The sequence below is a fragment of the Pantherophis guttatus genome, chromosome 8 (assembly GCF_059756535.1).
Source record: "Pantherophis guttatus breed Tessera chromosome 8, ASM5975653v1, whole genome shotgun sequence".
NCBI classification, from domain to species: Eukaryota; Metazoa; Chordata; class Lepidosauria; order Squamata; family Colubridae; genus Pantherophis; species Pantherophis guttatus.
In genome coordinates this window covers 1215129-1229838 of record NC_142070.1, presented here as the reverse complement: position 1 = coordinate 1229838, position 14710 = coordinate 1215129, and the positions used below count along the sequence as shown (strand labels likewise).

The window sequence follows — 14710 nt, the reverse complement described above, 5'->3', positions numbered from 1 at the left end:
TTACTGCAACAGAAGGGAAGTCAAGGCTCCCCCCCCTTTCCCCTCCCTTCCTTTCTCTTTCCCCTTTTCCCTCCTCCCCCACTGGGTCCTATCATTTGCTTTCAGATTTTTTTGAATTCTATTCTATCATCTAATGAAAATATTTTTTAAAAAAACGGAAGTCCACTGAATGGGTTGTGTGGAAGGGGGCTATTTCCCTCCAGGTTGAGATGGGGGTGGGTGGGAGATCTAAACACATCCCCCCCTCCAGGATTGGTGCTGCGGGCACAGAAAGTGTCTCCAACCACCTGAACCTGCCAGGTGGGACCCTCTCCCTTTTGGGGGAGGGGGACACCCACACGCTGCCCCCCTCCTTCCTCTCTTCCTCCTCCCCAGCAGCCCCTCCCTCCCTCCGTTGCTGCTGATTCCGGAGATGCCGCTTCACCTGCCGGACACCTGCCTGCCTGCCTTCTCCATCTGAAGCGGCGGCAGGAGGCGGGTCCTGGTGGACACGTGTCCCGGGGGAAGGGGGCGGAGCGGGGCCGGTAACACGTGTCTGCTAGGCAGCTGCGGCTTCCCCCGTCCCCCGCTGGAGGGCTGGCCGGGCAGGGGCGGTCCGAGGCGGCAAGAAGGAAGGAAGGAAGGGCTGGCGGAGCGGCGGAGCTCCATGGCTGCGGTCTACGGCGGTGTGGAAGGGTGAGCTGGCCGGCCCCGCCGGGAGAGGAGCCGGGGGAAGCTTCAAGCAGCCCCTCGGCGCTTGCATCGCCTTCCCCGCCTCACCTGCCGCCTCACCTGGTCCAGGTGAGGCGGGGAAGGCGATGCAAGCGCCGGGGGGCTTCGCCCGCCCCAAATCGGGATGGGGCCGGCGAAGGGGAGGGGGCTTGGCTGGGAGTCGCCCCTCCTGCCCAATTGGGGTGGCCCGCCCCGGACCCCAGGTATTGGGTGGTCCAAGCAGTGTGTGTGTGGGGGGGTCTTCTCTTCTCTGGATCCCCGCTTTGTAGGGGCTCCGAGGACCCTTCAAAAGTTTGGGGGGGGCTTGGAGACATCCCTCCGGGAAAGCCCTTTGGAGTGTTGCAACTTTGCAACAAGACCCCTCCCCCCCTCCAAACTCCCACCCCGGCCCGACCGGCTTACTCAGCGTTGGCTTCGTGCCAGGAAGCAGGTGTGAATGGACAAGGGGAGGGGGGAGATGGGGGTCGGGGCCCGCGAAGGCTACCTGCAACCGGCAGCCTTCCCCAGCATGGCGCCCGCGGGCTTCTGGTTGCAGGAGAGGCCACCCACCGGCTGATTTGCAGGAGGGGATGACGTCATCGGGGCTGGAGGAAAAACCAGTAGGCTCGAAAAAGAAACGCTTGCATTGAAAAAAAAAAGGAATTATTTTATTATTCACAGATGTTGCTCCTAAAAACAGCCCTCCCTGCAATATTCCCGGGGTTGGCCTCACTTGAGCCCCCCCCTTTCTCCCCCCCCCCAGGAAAGAGGGGCATTTCCCAGATTGCAAAACAGCTGATGTTCCATGGGGCTGGGCAGGGCTGCCATGCAAGGAGGAAGGAAGCCATGAAAAGCATGTCAGGACTGAGATCCGGGCTGGGCCAAAGGCTTGACTGGTTTTACAGAGGTTTCACAGATTAACAGAGTTGGAAGGGACCTTGGAGGTCATTTAGTCCACCACCACCCTGCCCAAGCACGAGACCCTACACCAGGGGTCTCCACACTTGGCAACTTGAAGTCCACACGTCTTAAAGTTGCCAAGTTTGGAGACCCCTGCCCTACACCATTTCTGACAGATGGCAGCCCAGTCTCTTCTTGAAAGCCTCCAGGGATGAAGCTCCCACAACTTCAGAAGGCAACTTCTGTTTCATCGGTGGATTGTTCTCACTGTCAGAAAATTTCTCCTTATTTCCAGGTTGAATCTCTCCTTGATCTGTTTCCATCCATTCTTCCTTGTCTGGCCTTCAGGTGCCTTGGAAAATACCTTGACCCCCTTCCTCCTCTCTGGGGCAGCCCCTCAAATACTGGAAGATGCTATCCTGTCTCCCCTGGTCCTTCTCTTCACTAGACTAGACATAACTCAGTTCCTGCAACCATTCATCCTATGTTTCAGCCTCCAGTCCCCTCATCATCCTGGCTGCTCTTCTCTGCACTCTTTCTTGGCCGGCTTCAAAGGGAGAGAACATTGGAAACTTGAGATAACTACTTTGCAGATTGTGGCTTGCGAGCTGGGCAGAGAAGGGCTTAAACCGATGAGCCTGTTTTGTGGGCTTAAAAGAGTGTTTCTCAGCCTTGCAGATGGGTGGACTTCAACTCCCAGAATTCTCCAGGCAGCCGGTCAGTGTTGCTGGACGTGGTCTTGGTGGTTCGATACCCAGAAAAGCAGAGATTATAACCAAGATGAATATTAGACCAACGATCGAACAAGATCCAATCAAGGAAATCAAGACACACAATCCCAGCAATAAATAACAACCCAATCAAGGAACCACTAAGAACGCTCCCACCAACATTGACACGGCAAGCCCCTTGGAAACAGGAGTGGCCAAAATTGTGGAAACCTTTTTGGAAAAGTGGATTTTCTGAAAGTAGCTATTAACACCACTTTTTTTTTTTGGAGCAGTACCATAAAATTATATATCAATGGAGAGATGATTTAATCAAGAATGTAAATGTAAAGAGCCTGAGTGGCGTAGGAGGCTAATGCCTCCTACTAAGGCAGCATTTAACATCCAACTGCCTGCAATTACTGCGAGTTCGAATCTCACCAGGCTCAAGGTCGACTCAGCCTTCCATCCTTTCTAAGGTGGGTAAAATGAGGACCTGGTTTGTGGGGGCAATAAGCTGACTTTGTATAAAATATATAAAAGTATGAAGGCTATTGCTTAACTCATTGTAAGCCGCCCTGAGTCTCCAGAGAAGGGCGGCATATAAAAATATTAAATAAAAAAAAATAAATGCAATAACTTTTATGAAGGATTTGCTATTAGAATAGCAGTTACAGTATGAAGAAGAAAAGTGAAATACTTAGAAAAAATGAGATATATAAAAATTATCACCGTATCAGTTAATGCTTAGTTGGGTAACCTTCAGCATGAATTACAGCCTTACAGCGTCTTCCCATGGAGTGAACCAAGTCTTTTAGTTCTGCAGCTGTTCTCATGTGAAACCAAGATGGAATGATGGCTTCTATTAACTGGGTTTTATTGCTGGGTGGCTTCTGACTAATCAGTTTCTTTAGTCGGCTCCATAGATTTTCCATTGGGTGAAGGTCTGGGCCATTCCAGCAGTGGAATAGGATTCTCTTGAAACTCCAAAAAAAAAAAGTGGTTGTTCTTAGCCATCAAACCTCAAAAATACACTTTTCCCAAAAGGTTTCCAGAATTTTGGCCACTACTGTGCAAGCAGAGAGCAAACCTCGCTCTCTTCTAGCACTGATGACGTTACCTAGTTGGGTCATGAAACGTCTGCAAGGAAAAACCAAGCTCAGAGAGCATCAAACACCCCACATTTCACCCCCTGAGCCTCAAAGATTCTCTTCTGTGTTTTTTTCTATTGTTCCATGGAATTTTTACGTGAGAATGCAGATAGTCCTCCACTTACAACAGTTCATTTAGTGACCATTCAAAGTTACAACAGTAGTGAAAAAGGTGACTTAGGACCGTTTTCCACACTGCAGCTTCCCCAGGTTCATAGGTATCAAAATTCAAACGTTTGACAACTGACTCACATTTATGACGGTTTGCAATGTCCCAGGCTCACGTGATCCCCTTTCTGCAACCATGTGACAAAGTCAAGGGGGAGCCAGATTCACTTAACAACCGGGTTACAAAACTGAACAACTGCAGTGATTCACTTAACAACTGTCTTGCTTAGTGACAGAAATTTTGGGCTCAATTTTGGTAAGTCAAGGACCACCTGTACAATTTCTGCCATTTCTGCCCTCCCACCTTTACCTTCCAAGAAGCTATTGAGGGTCCCTCCCAAGACATCTGCCGTGACCCTTTTCCTGCTGGGGGCTGAGCTGCCTCTTATCTAAGGAGCTGTTGCCCCTCCTCTCAGCTCATAAGGAACTGGAAACCGTTTGTGGACTTTCTGCCTGTTAAAGACAAGAGCAGATGTTAACAGGCAGCCCTGAAGATTAGTTTTACCTTTGGGACAAATGGCTTCCTGTACTTGACTGACCCCTGCCAAGCTGGGAAGCAGCCTCGTCTCCTGTAGCCCCTCAACTTCAAGTGGCATTTTTCTTCCTCGGCAGGGGCGGGACCCACTCCACGGCGGTGCTGCTCTCTGAAGATGGCAAGATCCTGGCCGAGACCGAGGGGCCCTGCACCAACCACTGGGTGAGGATGGGGCCCTTCTCGAGGGGGAGGGCAAAGGGAAAACGTGAGTAGGGGGATCTTGCTTTCGTTCCTATGCATGTAGAAAAAAAAACTCCCAGCTCTATGGCAATCTTCCTTCGGAAGGATGCTCTGGAAAATAATATTTAAATAGTAATAGCAACAGTGCTGAGACTTACAAACTACTTCACAGGGCTTTACGTGGTTTACAGAGTCAGCCTCTTGCCCCCAAACCATCTGGGTCCTCATTTTACCCACTTCGGAAGGAGGGAAGGCTTGAGCTGGTCAGGATCGAACTGCTTGCAGTGGGCAGAGTTCCCCTGCAATACTGCATTCTAACCACTGTGCCACCACGGCTCTTGACAGACAGACTGACGATAGGTGGAGATGGATGGATGGATGATAGATTAGATAGATAGATAGATAGATAGATAGATAGATAGATAGATAGATAGATAGCAGACAGGCAGGCAGGGTCAACCTTGAGCCAGTGAGATTTGAACTCCTGGCAGCCGGCAGCCGGCAGAAGTAGCCTGCAACAGGAACATTGGCCAGTACCAGGAAGACTACAGGCAGTCTTCAATTTACAACAGTTCATTTAGTGACCATTTGAAGTTACAACGGCACTGAAAAAAATGCCCTGCTACAATCATTTTTCACACTTATGACTCTTCCGGCATTCCCATGGTCACTGATTGATATTCGGATGCTTGGCAGCTGGTTCCTATTTATGACCGTCGCAGTGTCCCCCGGGGTCATGTGATCCCCTTTTGCGACCTTCTCCCAAGCCAGATTCCCTTAACAAGCGGGTGACTAACAAGTGCAGTGATTCGCTTAACAAATGTGGCAAGAACGGTCGTAAAATGAGGCAAAACTCACTTAGCAAATTTCTAACTTAGAAACAGACATTCTGGGCTCCATTGTGGTCATATGTCGAGGACTATTTGTAGTGCAGAGGTGTCCAACCCTGGCAACTGTAGGCCCGGTGGACTTTAAGCCCGGTGGAGTGGCTGGGGAATTCTGGGAGTTGAAGTCCACCAGGCTTAAAATTGCCAAGGTTGGACCCTCGTGGTGTAGAATACCTGCAGATATTTAGGGCCATTTTGCCTTGCAGGGTGTGGACCCTGACCACCAGCCACCCCCTACCAGCATGGCAGCTAGGTCCAGCAGGGGGCGGGTCTCCTCCCCACCCCCTGCCCCCAATCCAGAGCTGCAACTGGCAGCTGCTACCTGCAGTTGGCTTTGCTTGGCAGGGCTGAGTTTGATGCCAGCCTGGGCTTGAGGGTGGGGGAGGCCGAAAGGAGACACCCCCTCCCCAATAGAGATGGGGGGGCACCATTGAGGGAAGTTGCTGTGAAGCTTAGTTAAGATACGGGGGGGGTCCAGGGGGCAGAGGGAGGGCCAGGTATATTTAAATGTGTGCAGGAAGGGCTGTAAGTGTGTCTCTTTTCCTCCTCTGGGCGAGAAGCTGGTTGGGTCGGACACCTGCCTGGAGCGGATTGACGCCATGATCCAAGATGCCAAAAGGAAGGCCGGGGGCGACCCACACATTCCCCTTCGATCGCTGGTGAGTCTCCCGCCCCCCCCTCCAGGAAAGCCCCCCCCCAATTGTTCTAATTGTGAGGAAATTTCTCCTTAGTTCCAGGTTGCTTCTCTCCTTGATCAGTTTCCATCCTTTGCTTCTTGTCCTGCCTTCAGGGGCTTTGGAGGATAGGTTGACCCCTCCCCCTTCTCTGTGGCAGCCCCTCCAATATTGGAAGACTGCATTCATGTCCCCCCTAGTCCTTCTCTTCATTAAACTAGAAATGCCCAATTCCTGCCTCCGTTCTTCGTATGTTTTAGCCTTCCTTTGGGCAGTGAGAGAAGTTGGCCACGTTTGCCAGAGAGGACCTCAACCCCAACTGGTGGTCCTTAGGTGAAAGTGAAAGTGAAAGTGAAAGTAAAAGGAGGAATCCCTTCCTGAGCTTCCAGCCCCAGAAACCCAGGGAGTTTATTAGAAAAGGTTCAAGAGACTTCTCTGTCCAGAGGTTCCAGATGTGGGACCACCTAGGTAGTCCATAACATCCAAAGATTCCCAGGACACAGAGAAGGTTAGGGGATCTCCTCCTCCCACCTTCCGCCATGATTTCCCCCTAATGCTGGTACATTTTGGGGCTGTCTCCTTCAGAATCTGTCTCGGGGGTTGGGGGCTTGTCGAGTCGTGGCTGGGGGCTCACAGTGTGGCTATCTATGGCTGCAGGGTCTCTCCCTGAGTGGAGGGGAGCAGAAGGAAGCCATCCAGAAGCTCGTGGAGGACATGAAGCGCCGTTTCCCATGTCTGAGCGAAAATTACTTTATCACGACCGATGCCATTGGAGCCATAGCCACTGCTACCAACACCGGTAAACCTACCTTCCTTCCTTCCTTCCTTCCTTCCTTCCTTCCTTCCTTCCTTCCTTCCTTCCTTCCTTCCTTCCTTCCTTCCTTCCTTCCTCCCTCCCTCCCTCCCTCCCTCCCTCCCTTCCTTCCTTCTCTTGATACTCTCTGAGCTTGTTTATAACCCAATCAGTTCACATCATCAGTGCAAGGAAATATGGGACTTGCCCTCTGATAGTTCCTTGATTCTGATTTTCTGCTTGATTGTTTGTCTGGTGTTAATCCCTGTTTATCCTTGGGTGTTGGCTGCTTCCGGTCTTTTTGTTTCCTTCTTAGCTTTTGCATTGTCTCTTTTTAATGATGTGTAAATGTGGTTTATTTTGATGTGTCTGTTGATGACCGACTTGTCCGAGTGCCAGGCTGCCAGGGATTCTCCAGCATTTTTAGATACAGTTTGGTATTAGGAGGCTCACCAATTCTTGAGGGAAGTTGGGTTTTATTTGATAGTGGAGCACTTGGTTAGTGTTGGTGTTTTTTCAACAGAATTGTGTTTCTGATTTCCCATTGTTGCTTCTGCTGGTGAGGTTACCCACGAAGGATAGTACAGCTAGTCGTCAACTTACGACCACAATTGAGCCCAAAATTTTATGTTGCTAAGTGAGAAATCTGTTAAGTGAATTTTGCCTCATTTGATGACTTTCTTGCCACAGCTGTTGTCAATCACTGCAGTTCTTAAATTAGTAACACAATTACTAAAAAGGGGGCAAAATTACTTGAACCCCCAATACAGATGGTCCTCGACTGATGACAGTTTGTTTAGTGATTGTTTGAAGTTACAACAGCACTGAAAAGAGTTACCTAGAACCATTTTTCACACTTACGACCGTTGCAGCACCCCCAGGGCCTTCGTCCTCGGACTCCCTTCGTGGGCATTTCTTCCCCTCCAGGTGGTGTGGTGCTCATCTCAGGAACTGGCTCCAACTGCAAGCTCATCAATCCGGATGGCTCCCAGATCAGCTGTGGAGGATGGGGCCACATGATGGGCGATGAAGGATCAGGTAAGGAAATAATCCGTGACCCAACAGATAAATTTGCAGTTCTGGCTTCGGAAGATGGCAATGAAGCACATCATTGTTCCTCTGACCTGGTGGAAAAAGCTCTTGGATCCACAGAGGACTTCTTGGGAGATTCAGACCTTAACAGATTAACAGAGTTGGAAGGGACCTTGTAGGCCATCTAGTCCAACCCCCAAGGGGGAGATCCTGCCTAGACATACCCAATGCCTGCAACCGTTCAATGTCCGTTTAGCCTCCAAGCCCCGAATCATCTTTGTTGCTCTTAATCAAGGAGAGAAGCAACCTAGAACTAGGAAGAAATTTCCTGATAGTGAGAACAATCAACCAGTGGAACAATTTGACTCCAGAAGTTGTGGGTGCTCCCACACTGGAGGTTTTCAAGAAGAGATTGGACAACCATTTGTCTGAAAAGGTAGAGGGTTTCCTGCCTGGGCAGGGGGTTGGACTAGAAGACCTCCAAGGTCCCTTCCAACTCTTATTCTATTCTATTTTCCCTACATGCGCCACTGAAGACAATGATCGGTGGCCAGTTCAAGCTAGCTTTCTGTGAGGTTGCCCAGGATCTTGGACACCACGTGGCGAAGGCTAGTTGTGTTATCTGGGCTGATGCATGTTCCACATTTATCCCCTAACGCAGGAGTGGGCAACTCTGCCAACTTCACGGCCTGTGGACTTCAACTCCCAGAATGCCTGAGCCAATTGTAAAGTTAACATAGCTGACCATCCTTGCCCTAAGAGAGTCTAGATCAATTTTACCAAGTTGCCACGTGCTGAAAGGGCGATGGAGCGATGCGCCTGGGCAGAGAACTAGGACCTTTGAGGCTGAAGGGGTGGCTGCCAACCCTCGCCCGTCTTATCTAGGCCTGTAGGACAGCGGCTTCCTTGGGAACCCAAGGACCTGGATTTCCTGTATTGTATGGATGGGGGTCAAAGCAAAATCCAGGCCACAGGCTGACCATCTCTTTTGGTCTCTGTGGCAGCTTACTGGATTGCCCACCTGGCTGTGAAGATTGTGTTTGATGGCTTGGACAACCTGGAGGTCCCACCACATGAGATTGACTACGTCAAGCAGGCCATGTTTGGCTACTTCCAGGTAAGCAGGTGGTCCACCCCCACCCCCACCCCCAAACCACACCTTAAGCATCACCCTCCTCTGATGGGGGACTGGCATCTGTGGGAGGGGGAGGGGAGACCAAAGTTGTAGGTCGGCTGAAGCAGGAAGTCTCCCATTGGGAAGGCTGTAGGTCAGGGTGATGCTATGGTGTGGGGCTCGTGGGAAGGAGTTCCTGCTAAGAAGTGCTGAAGGAATGGTCGGATCTACTTTCCTCTTTCAGGAGAGGCACATTGGGGTGGGGACACATCTGCAGGGTTTCTGAGCTCCAAGGAAAGACTTGAGGAGCTTCTGAGCTTCTCTGGAAGCCGATCTCTTAACGCTAGAGGTGAAACTAGTGAATAAGTCAGTATTATGATCTTTGGTTGCATAGCCAGCCAGGTGTTCGGATGGGATTTTTATTCCCCCGTTGTCCTTCCCAAGGACCTGCGAGAGGCAGATGTTGTTTGATGGGGTTCGAGGTCTCGTCGCAGGATGTCAGCGGTTCCCAAGTCAAGCTGCGCTCTGCAATTGACCGATGGTGAATTTGTCAATGCCGATGGGCGTTCAAGGGATTCAGTTCCAGTTGCTTTGAGATTGCACCCAAGGGGCCAATTATGTTGGGATTAACTTTGCTTTCTTCTGTCACAGTTGTTCTATTTCTATTTTTAGGTCTCTGTATTTTGTTACCTTCTCCAGTTCTTTCTCTTCTATTCTGCTGTCTCCAAGTACTGCCATGTCCACTATCCAGATTTTTGTCTCTCTGATCAACACTTGTTACATCTGGGGGTTATGTGATAGGTGCCTGTTTTTTTTTTTTTTTTATTTGATTTATATGCCGCCCTTCTCCAGAGACTCAGGGCAGCTTACAATGCGTTAAGCAATAGCCTTCATCCTTTTGTATATTTATACAAAGTCAGCTTATTGCCCCCACAAACTGGGTCCTCAATTTACCTACCTTAGAAAGGATGGAAGGCTGAGTCAACCTTAAATCTGGCCAGATTCGAACCTGCAGTAATTGCAGGCAGCTGGTCTTAATAACAGAGTGCTTTAGACCACTGTACTACCAAGGCTCAAAACCAAGGTTTGATTGAATTCTAAAGTCCCAGACCAATTTAGTGCCCTCCTTTTCTAATCAGTATGTCTATTTTATGGTCCCATCAGTTCTTGCTTGCAGACAAATGTTATTCTTGCAGATCTTCCAAAAGCAATTGCAATAGCACTTAGACTTATATACCGCTTTGCAGTGCTTTTCAGCCCTCTCTAAGTGGTTTACAGAGTCAGCACATTGCCCCCCCACCGTTTTGGGTCCTCATTTTACCCACCTCACAAGGATGGAAGGCTGAGTCAACCTTGAGCCTGGAGAGATTCGATCTGCCAAACTGCAGGCAGCTGGCTGTCAGCAGATGTAGCCTGCAGTATTGCACTCTAACCACTGCGCCACTGCGGCTCTTTGTCGTGCGCCATTGTTGCCACTTCTGTCATGCCGTTGCTTCTAGTTAGTCTGCCTGATCTTCTTGCAGCAGCTAACTAGGTAGTCCAGATTATTTTTATTATAACGTGTGTTTGGGATTCAGATTGGCTTTGGGAAAAGGAAAAGGAAAAGGAGAAAGGAAAGGAAGGAAGGAGGGAAGGAAGAAAAGAGAAAGAGCCAGGAAGGAAGAGAGAGATGTTTTCTTCATGTTTTCCAACAGGTTTCCGACCGGATGGGGCTCCTAACTCACCTCTACAGGACCTTTGAGAAGTCCAAGTTTGCAGGGTTCTGCCAGAGAGTGGCTGAAGGTAGGCCTGAAGGTCGAAGGGATGGGTAACTTTAGGGGAAAAAAACCCTGGAGGAGGATCCCTTCTCAGGCTGATCCTTAATCAAGTTCTTGGACTATGCTGAGTCAGCACGGGAAAGTTTTGCCCCTCAGTATTGGGTAGTTGCCGTATTGGGGAATTCTGACGTTGCCAGGTTGAGAGACAACTGATTTTGAGCATCACCAGGTGTGACCAAGCTATAAGTCAGGGGTGGGTTCTAAGTTTTTTTACTACCGGTTCTGTGGGCGTGGCTTATTTTATGGGTGTGGCTTGGAGGTCATGTGACTAGGTGGGCGTGGCTAGCTGGTCAGTCATTTCTGGAAGGTCCTCGTACTTACGACCAGTCCTCGCACTTACGACCCGACTCATTTGTTTGCTTTTAACACTGATCAGCTGTAGGACGGCCCTTTGAAGCCCCGCGGCAAGAGTTTAAACTGTTTTTTCCCCTCTAGTCATCAGCTGGGACTCAGGAGGCAGCAATAGATTGGGGGTGGGGCCAAATAAAAGGTAAGAATAACGTGGGTCGGTGGGGGGGGTTGGAGAACCGGTTCGGTGACGTCATATCGTCACCGCTACCGGCTCGGCCGAACCGGACCGAACCGGGAGGAAGCCACCACTGCTATAAGTGGATGGGGAATTCTGGGAGGTGAAGTCCACTCGAGACACCGATTAGGCCATCAAAAAGGAAAATGAGGCTTCTGTTGTGAAAGTGACGGGACACGCCCAGTGTAGGAGACCCTGTTGTGATGCTGTGCAGCTTCAAGAGAGGCCGGTTGGGCTGGCCTACAGACACTCTGGCACAATCCCCAGCTAGATTATTTTTTACCCAAGTCTCGTCGGTAAGGAAGGACCATCCTGGGGGAGGATCCTGTATTCTGCAGGCTGGTTGGGGAGGCGAAAGAAAAGGGCAAAACCGTTTCCCCGTTTCTTATGCAGGTGCCAAGGCTGGGGACCCCCTGTGCCGCTACGTATTCCACAAGGCTGGAGAAGTCCTGGCACGGCATATCGTGGCCGTCCTGCCCAAAATTGACCAGGTAATGTAGCACGGGGTGGACGGCAAGAAAAGGGGCAGGATTGAGGGCAGTTGCTGCTTCCTTTCCCTAACATCCCTCCAAAGTTAATTTTGGCTTATGAAACAGCCATAGTGATCCTAACCGTAGGACATAATGCGGGGGGAGCAAGGTTCAGGGGTCTCCCAGGGATGAAGGTGGAAGGGGGCTCCTCTTTTATTGATTTGGATCCAAGCTGGCTTCTAGCTGGAAGCGCCTCCTTCTCCAGAGGCTTTGCCCTAAGCCAGAGGTCTTCAAACGTGGCAGCTTTAAGACTTGTGGACTTCAACTCCCAGAATTCTCCAGCCAGCATAGCTGGCTGGAGAATTCTGGAAGTTGAAGTCCACAAGTCTTAAAGCTGCCACGTTTGAAGACCTCTGTCCTAAGCCATCATGTGGTTTGGCATCTTGTATGAATCAATGGTGGCTTGTTTGATAAACCCTGGCGTAGGTAGGAACCACGAAAAAGGAGAGTTGTTGTGTCTCATGCAGCGACCCAACAGGACAAGTAGAGACTCCAACTGATAGTTGGGACTGCAGAATGGACAATCGCAACCAGCCTGCCTCCCGCCAAGGACCTGTACATCGCCTGGGTCAGGAGGAGGGCTGAGAAAATAACGACGGGCCCTTCGCGTCCAAGACATAAACCGTGTCCACTCCTCCACTCAGGACGTCGCTATAGTTGTGTGTCTAGCGGTGTGGCTCTTTCTGCATTTACCCATATAGTAGGGCTGGAGTATTATTAATCCTTATTATCTTCTTTACTTCCCTATTATTGGTATGATTATTATTATAATTCTCTCTGTTGCTGTGCGAGTACATGGTCTGCTTCTACACCAGAGACAATTCCTCGTGTGACTAATCACACTAGGCCCGTGATGGCGAACATATGGTACATGTGCCACAGGTGGCACGCGGAGTCATATCGGTGGGCACGTAAACTCATCTCTGCCAGCTGATTTTCGGGCCTTCTGGGCCCACCGAAGTCAGGAAAAAGGCTGTTTCCAGCCTCCGGAGGGCCTCTGGGGGGTTGGGAAGGCCAGTTTTTTTGCTCTCCCCAGGCTCCAGAGCCTTTCTAGGAACCTGGGGAGGGCGAAAATGGCCTTCCCCACCACCCCCAGAGATCCTCTGAAGGCCAGAAGTCAGCAAACGGGCTGTTTCCGGCCTCGGGGTGGGGGAGGGGAGGCCGTTTTCACCCTCCCCAGGCTCCTAGAAAGGCTCTGGTACCTGGGAAGAGCAAAAAATCAGCCTACCGGGACCACTGCGTGCCAAAGGCGGAGTGCAGGGGGGTCGCGCACGCATGCGTGGGTGGGACAGGGCACATAGAATGGGTGTGGGCACACATGCGCGCGACCGCCCCCCTCCCCCCACTTTTGGCACGCGATGGCAAAAAGGTTAGCCATCACTGCACTAGGCCAATTGTGGGGAGAAAGGTCGTAAAAGGAGGCAAAACGCACATTAACTGTCTCACTCAGCGACAGAAACTTTGGGCCCAACTGTGGCCGTAAGTCGAGGACTACCCGTATCCTGGACAGAGGGGCCATCAAAGGCGACTCACAGATCCTCACAGCTTCTGATTCCCTGCAGATCTTGCTCCAAGGGGATTTGGGATTGCCAGTCGTCTGCGTGGGATCCGTGTGGAAGAGCTGGGAGATGATGAGAGGAGGTGAGGATGCCCATTGCTGCCCACCTCAGCAAAGCTGAATCTGCTTCCGGGTCAGCTGCCCCCAGAGCAGGGGTCTCCAGCCCCTTGGCCAATTTGAAGACTATGGACTTCAACCCCCAGAATTCTGGGAGTCCATTAGTCTTGCTGGCTGGAGTTGAAGCCCACCAGTCTTAACCGTGGCCAAGGTTGGAGACCCCTGGCCCAATGAAAAGGAGGGCCAGTGTCAGCTTAAAAATCTCAGGCTGCCCATGAAGGAGGCAATGCCACGGGGAGGGGTCTTCCCTTTTGCAAGCAGATGGAGCGTGGCCCCTGCTTGAGCTGTCCAAGGCAAGGAGCCCTTCTTGGAAGGGAGTCCGATGGCTCCCTTCTCACATAATAGCAGTCTTCCAATATCTCAGGGGCTGCCCCAAAGAAGAGGGAGCCAACCTCTTCTCCAAAGCCCCTGAAGGCAGGACATGAAACAACGGATGGAAACTCATCAAGGGGAGAAGCAACCTAGAACTAAGGAGAAATTTCCTGAGTCAGAACAATTAACCAGTGGAACATATTGCCACCAGAAGTTGTGGGTGCTCCATCACTGGAGATTTTCAGGAAAAGATTGTCTGGGAATGGTGTCAGGCAGGGGTTCAGACTAGATGACCTCCGAGGTCCCTTCCAACTCTGTTCTACTGTTCTTCCAGGATTCGTTCAGGTCCTCAGCCAGGCGCACAGCCAGCGGCTCAACGGGGCCTTCTCCAAGTTCAGCCTGCTGAAGCTGAAGCAGTCCTCGGCCCTGGGAGGGGCCAGCCTGGGGGCCAAACACATTGGCCAAGTCCTCCCTCTGGACTACAAAGCCAACGTGGACGTCTTCTACACTCATTCCTTTGCCTAGAGACGGGCGCCGAACAATTCCACACCAGCCTTGCTTGGGGGAGGGGGTGGGGGGCTCTCTCTGCTGCTTTGGGAGGGGCTCTGTTTGTATGGGCAGGTCTCTCTCACACACACACAAAGTTGTTTAATAAAAAAGTAGTGTGGCCTCAGGGGCAATACCACACACACACGGCAGATACAGGTAGCCCTTGACTTGACAGCCATCCGTGTAGCAGGGGGTTGGACTAGACGACCTCTAGGATCCCTTCGAATTCTGTTATTCTGTTACAACCATTCATTAAATGACCGGTCAGATTTGCAATGGCATTGAAAAAAGGAACTTATGACCGTTTTCCACTTTTATGACCATTGCAGCATCCCCATGGTCACATGATCAAACTTCAGATGCTCGACAAGACTCATATTTATGACGGTCGCAGTGTCCCCGGGGGGGTGGGGGTGGTCACGTGATCCCCTTTTGCGACCTGACAAGGAAAGTCAATGGGGAAGCCGGAT

At 50.9% G+C, this 14710-nt stretch overlaps 1 protein-coding gene across 2 annotated transcripts; it reads left to right on the top strand.

Moving 5' to 3' along the window:
- The first annotated feature begins 399 nt into the window (after positions 1-399).
- On the top strand, positions 400-14516 carry NAGK (N-acetylglucosamine kinase). Of its 2 annotated transcripts, XM_034426111.3 has the most exons (10): positions 400-675; positions 4229-4313; positions 5779-5877; positions 6550-6691; positions 7613-7723; positions 8722-8834; positions 10526-10613; positions 11568-11665; positions 13267-13345; positions 14026-14516. In XM_034426111.3, exons 1-10 carry the CDS (start codon positions 647-649, stop codon positions 14214-14216), a joined length of 1035 nt encoding a protein of 344 aa, XP_034282002.2. In that variant the 5' UTR covers positions 400-646; the 3' UTR covers positions 14217-14516. The 2 variants fall into 2 exon arrangements, with proteins under 2 accessions (XP_034282002.2, XP_060538307.2); XM_060682324.2 differs by lacking the exon at positions 13267-13345 and having other exon boundaries at positions 506-675.
- Positions 14517-14710: the final 194 nt, after the last annotated feature.

Coding starts and splice junctions, on each gene's coding strand:
- NAGK (XM_034426111.3), top strand. CDS start 647: ATGGCTGCGGTCTACGGCGGTGTGGAAGG. Junction 5,878..6,549: donor ACATTCCCCTTCGATCGCTG/GTGAGTCTCCCG, acceptor CTATGGCTGCAG/GGTCTCTCCCTGAGTGGAGG. Junction 11,666..13,266: donor TCCTGCCCAAAATTGACCAG/GTAATGTAGCAC, acceptor GATTCCCTGCAG/ATCTTGCTCCAAGGGGATTT.